The sequence below is a fragment of the Haliotis rufescens genome, unplaced genomic scaffold (genome assembly GCF_023055435.1).
Source record: "Haliotis rufescens isolate VD_foot unplaced genomic scaffold, xgHalRufe1.0.p SCAF_12, whole genome shotgun sequence".
In the NCBI taxonomy this organism is placed as follows: domain Eukaryota; kingdom Metazoa; phylum Mollusca; class Gastropoda; order Lepetellida; family Haliotidae; genus Haliotis; species Haliotis rufescens.
Window position 1 is genome coordinate 9,280,928 of NW_025963802.1, and position 6,000 is coordinate 9,286,927.

The 6,000-nt window shown below is 49.2% G+C and overlaps 1 protein-coding gene across 1 annotated transcript in view; it reads right to left on the reverse strand.

Moving 5' to 3' along the window:
- The window catches only part of LOC125378392 (zonadhesin-like), a 29,778-nt gene extending 24,041 nt beyond the window's left edge, over window positions 1–5,737 (reverse strand). Inside the window, exons 1-2 of the mRNA XM_048393864.1 lie at window positions 4,461–5,737; window positions 3,004–3,910 (exon numbers count right to left, since the gene is read on the reverse strand). Of these exons, the coding sequence (XP_048249821.1) occupies window positions 3,004–3,910; window positions 4,461–5,737 (2,184 nt within the window). The remainder of the gene's footprint in view (window positions 1–3,003; window positions 3,911–4,460) is intronic.
- Window positions 5,738–6,000: the final 263 nt, after the last annotated feature.

Sequence of the window (6,000 nt, forward strand, 5' to 3'; positions counted from 1 at the left end):
GCGACGCCAGTGTGTTATGTCAAATCTGGGGCGAAACGTCCGATTAAACAAACTGTTGTATCATGATGGATCCCTCTCACCATCTCTCGTGACAATCATAGCCCAGGTCACTACAATCAATTGACGTCTTGGCCTGCGACGTTTGCATCATTCGACCTGTGGTAGACGGACGAAGGTACACTTGGCCGACAGTCGCATGCGATATGTCGTATGTGACAATGGAGCTCTTTAGCCAAACGTTGAGCTGCGGCTGTCTCAACAAATAGTAGCCTTCTGCTATAAATAATAAACATAGTAACAAAAATAAAGATGATCATAAAATGCCAATCAGGCGTGCTAAAAGCGCATGCCAATCATTTGTAGTTCCAGTCAACATTTTAAGACACTTATTCAAAATCCTCCCAAACTCCACTCGTCCTTCTCATTTGGGCATATAAAACATAATGTTATACATACTTAGCGAGGACAAAGGGTTAGACAGTTAAATTATGATTTACGTAGACAAGGAATCAAAGACACAGGAGAATGTTTTTGTGGTAGTAAATGTGAAAGTGCATATATTTTTTTCTTTGAATGTGACTTATTAAATGAAGAAAGGGACACTTTACTTAAACATGTAAGTAGTGCAGCCGAAAATACATCATGAGGTGCGTTGCGCTGTTTGGGTGTCAGTGGGTTGGGATAGGTTGAGATGAAGTTTTCTTCGAGGCACAGAATATTTTTCAGTCAGAGCCGCAAGAAACACATCATTTTGGCATTTGGACTCGCATTACTTTTCAGAACATCCTTTACTTCTTTAACTTCTTCTGAGTTCGATATTTCGAAGATTTCTGGTCCATTTCATGATCTAGTTATATAACGGAAGGTCAATTCTGATACAATCAGCGGTTATTGGTAAAGTGGTATAGCGGTGGTTATTGTTTGCGTCACTGTGAAAATGAATAAATTATTTCGATTGTAACAGACCCATTTGAAACGACACCGTGTGCACTTATATCACGAATAGGTCCGTCAGACCCGGGGATTACAGTGTGCGTCCTGGCTGATTGTGTGCCAGCGTAACCAGGCAACGTGGATAGTGTTCATGCCATCAACCATTTGTTTATCGTGCCGAGACGTTGATGTGATACTGTTGACTGGAACGACACTTACTCACGTGCATAACATGCAGATAAGGATTATCGCCTCCGTGGTCTTGTGGATAGAGCGCCTGTCCAGAGAGCAGAAGGTCGGTGGTTCGATCACCGGCCGCGTCATACCAAAAAGCGTTAAAACATGGTACTTATTGTCTGGCAATGGGCATTAAGGGGATACAACAAAGACTGGTTGGCTCGGAGTCAGTAGACTGTGCCTTAGCGGGGTATCCGTGTTAAACTGCGACATGGTACCTCCGTGGACTAGCACTATAAAACTCGGCATTAGTCCGGACCAGTGCAGGAAGCCACACAGTCACAAACACAGGCACACACTCACACACGTGGCTTAATAAGCGCAGTAATCTTGAACGCGACGTTAAACCCCATGTCACCTCGGCTGACATGGATTCATTGAGTGAGTGAGTATGGTTTTATGCAGCTTTTAGCACCAGAAATAGGCTTCACACATTGAACCCATGTGGGGAATCGACCCCGGGTATTCGGCGTGACGAGCGAACTCTTTAATCCATAAGCTACCCCATTCTTGGAGTAAGTCTTATGTACATTGTTAAAAAAAGCAAAAATGAGTTGACAAATAGCTTCATGTTCTCATTTTTGAGATCACATAAAAACTTTCAAATTAATTGATGACTTTCCATTTCAAAGGCGCCATAGCGCCTGTCACCTCATTCAGAAGAAATACAAATTGTTGTATTAATAGAATGAGCAGACAACTCTTAATTATCTGCAGAAAATCGGCTGGATGTAAACGGGGCATAAAACGAAGAGTGACGCGAGTGGCAATTGCAGCAACATGGCGTTTTTGCAACGCTGACAGGTTTTGGATACGTATTCATAACGTATTAATTTATTGGTATGATGTTGCGATTATGAGCCGAAGGTCAAGACTTGGCAGCAAGTAGAACGCTTATACTCACGTGGTTTATGATCATGACTTCAAAATGTATGTCATTATTACTAAGATTAATGGCAAACTAACATAATTACATCTGCCTGCGCGTCGACTCTGTCACGCTCAATTCGTTCCTAATAAGCGGCAACGGCGACGCTGAACCCAGGGCCGCCATGTTGGATCACGGCATTGACGGAATGCCACGAACTATGACGATCCCTGCCGAGAAATGAGGATTGCTTAATTTAAGATGTAGAGACAGTCTGTGCATAACATGTTGAAGTTAATCCCAAATGGGACAGCTGCAAGATCTGTTTTCTGTAAAACGAGAGAGAAAACGTGTCCCCTCAAAGTGCATGCTGCACACGCCATCGCTCTGACAACACACATCCGTCCACAGGGACCGTACCCACGTCGTAGTCTCGTATAATCTCGGAACACAACGTCACAACTAGACACAACGTCACGTGGCTATTGCACGTACGCACAGCTCGAATCACATCGCCAAAAAAAGGTTATGCACTTATAGGGTCAATTGCAATTAACTTTCGTGCAACCCCCTCAAACCCCCCACCTCCCCCCAACACACACACCTAACAAGTTGATGATGAATGATGGCATTGAATAAAACGTTTGTTTTGTCTGGAGGAATGTTCATTCTCAACAAACTAGGAAGTGAAGCATTTTGAATTAGTAACCAATAAATCTAATTTGCAAACCTGATATGCACTTTTCGTTTAAACTTGACTTCAAAGTATTAGCTGTGATAGACTTGGTGGTATTCTGCCTGCATGTAATGATTATCGTGAGTAAGAAACACCAGACCACGGGTCTGTTAAAAACGAATCGATTCATTCAGTTTTCAAATTCGATGTGTATTAGACACGCAGTCAGCAATAACGCAACTGTAGACGGACGAGTCAGCGAGACTGTTGTTGGTAGGACGTTCCATACCGTCGGTACAGGGTGTAGATGGTCGAGTCGGAGAGACTGTTGGTAGGACGTTCCACACCGTCGGGACAGGGTGTAGATGGTCGAGTCGGAGAGACTGTTGTTGGTAGGACGTTCCACACCGTCGGTGTAGGGTGTAGATGGTCGAGTAAGAGACTGTTGTTGGTAGGACGTTCCACACCGTCGGGGTAGGGTGTAGATGGTCGAGTCGGAGAGACTGTTGTTGGTAGGACGTTCCACACCGTCGGTGTAGGGTGTAGATGGTCGAGTAAGAGAGACTGTTGTTGGTAGGACGTTCCACACTGTCGGGACAGGGTGTAGATGGTCGAGTCGGAAAGACTGTTGTTGGTAGGACGTTCCACACCGTCGGGGTAGGGTGTAGATGGTCGAGTAAGAGAGACTGTTGTTGGTAGGACGTTCCACACCGTCGGTACAGGGTGTAGATGGTCGAGTCGGAGAGACTGTTGTTGGTAGGACGTTCCACACCGTCGGGACAGGGTGTAGATGGTCGAGTCGGAGAGACTGTTGTTGGTAGGACGTTCCACACCGTCTGGGTAGGGTGTAGATGGCCGTGTCGGAGAGACTGTTGTTGGTAGGACGTTCCACACCGTCGGTGTAGGGTGAAGATGGTCGAGTCAGAGAGACTGTTGTTGGTAGGACGTTCCACACCGTCGGTACAGGGCGTAGATGGTCGAGTCGGAGAGACAGTTGTTGGTAGGACGTTCCACACCGTCGGTACAGGGTGTAGATGGTCGAGTCAGCGAGACTGTTGTTGGTAGGACGTTCCACACCGTCGGGGTAGGTGTAGATGGTCGAGTCAGAGAGACTGTTGTTGGTAGGACGTTCCACACTGTCGGGGTAGGTGTAGATGGTCGAGTCAGAGAGACTGTTGTTGGTAGGACGTTCCACACTGTCGGGGTAGGGTGTAGATGGTCGAGTCAGAGAGACTGTTGTTGGTAGGACGTTCCACACTGTCGGGGTAGGGTGTAGATGGTCGAGTCAGAGAGACTGTTGTTGGTAGGACGTTCCACACTGTCGGGGTAGGGTGTAGATGGTCGAGTCAGAGAGACTGTTGTTGGTAGGACGTTCAACACCGTTAGGACAGGGTGTAGATGGTCGAGTCGGAGAGACTGTTGTTGGTAGGACGTTCCACACCGTCGGTACAGGGCGTAGATGGTCGAGTCGGAGAGACAGTTGTTGGTAGGACGTTCCACACCGTCGGTACAGGGTGTAGATGGTCGAGTCAGCGAGACTGTTGTTGGTAGGACGTTCCACACTGTCGGGGTAGGGTGTAGATGGTCGAGTCAGAGAGACTGTTGTTGGTAGGACGTTCCACACCGTCGGGACAGGGTGTAGATGGTCGAGTCGGAGAGACTGTTGTTGGTAGGACGTTCCACACCGTCGGTGTAGGGTGAAGATGGTCGAGTCAGAGAGACTGTTGTTGGTAGGACGTTCCACACCGTCGGTACAGGGCGTAGATGGTCGAGTCGGAGAGACAGTTGTTGGTAGGACGTTCCACACTGTCGGTACAGGGTGTAGATGGTCGAGTCAGCGAGACTGTTGTTGGTAGGACGTTCCACACCGTCGGGGTAGGTGTAGATGGTCGAGTCAGAGAGACTGTTGTTGGTAGGACGTTCCACACTGTCGGGACAGGGCGTAGATGGTCGAGTCGGAGAGACAGTTGTTGGTAGGACGTTCCACACCGTCGGTACAGGGCGTAGATGGTCGAGTCGGAGAGACAGTTGTTGGTAGGACGTTCCACACCGTCGGTACAGGGTGTAGATGGTCGAGTCAGAGAGACTGTTGTTGGTAGGACGTTCCACACCGTCGGTGTAGGGTGTAGATGGTCGAGTCGGAGAGACTGTTGTTGGTAGGACGTTCCACACCGTCGGTGTAGGGTGAAGATGGTCAAGTCAGAGAGACTGTTGTTGGTAGGACGTTCCACACCGTCGGTACAGGGCGTAGATGGTCGAGTCGGAGAGACAGTTGTTGATAGGACATTCCACACCGTCGGGACAGGGTGTAGATGGTCGAGTCGGAGAGACTGTTGTTGGTAGGACGTTCCACACCGTCGGTACAGGGTGTAGATGGTCGAGTCGGAGAGACTGTTGTTGATAGGACGTTCCACACCGTCGGTGTAGGGTGTAGATGGTGGGGTCAGAGAGACTCTTGTTGGTAGGACGTTCCACACCGTCGGGGTAGGGCGTAGATGGTCGAGTCGGAGAGACTGTTGTTGGTAGAACGTTCCACACCGTCGGGACAGGGTGTAGATGGTCGAGTCGGAGAGACTGTTGTTGGTAGGACGTTCCACACCGTCGGTACAGGGTGTAGATGTTCGAGTCGGAGAGACTGTTGTTGGTAGGACGTTCCACACCGTCGGGACAGGGTGTAGATGGTCGAGTCGGAGAGACTGTTGTTGGTAGGACGTTCCACACTTTCGGGACAGGGTGTAGATGGTCGAGTCGGAGAGACTGTTGGTAGGACGTTCAACACCGTCGGGGTAGGGTGTAGATGGTCGAGTCGGAGAGACTGTTGTTGGTAGGACGTTCCACACCGTCGGTACAGGGTGTAGATGGTCGAGTCGGAGAGACTGTTGTTGGTAGGACGTTCCACACCGTCGGGACAGGGCGTAGATGGTCGAGTCGGAGAGACTGTTGTTGGTAGAACGTTCCACACCGTCGGTACAGGGTGTAGATGGTCGAGTCGGAGAGACTGTTGTTGGTAGGACGTTCCACATCGTCGGTGTAGGGTGTAGATGGTGGGGTCAGAGAGACTCTTGTTGGTAGGACGTTCCACACCGTCGGGGTAGGGCGTAGATGGTCGAGTCGGAGAGACTGTTGTTGGTAGAACGTTCCACACCGTCGGGACAGGGTGTAGATGGTCGAGTCGGAGAGACTGTTGTTGGTAGGACGTTCCACACCGTCGGTACAGGGTGTAGATGTTCGAGTCGGAGAGACTGTTGTTGGTAGGACGTTCCACACCGTCGGGACAGGGTGTAGA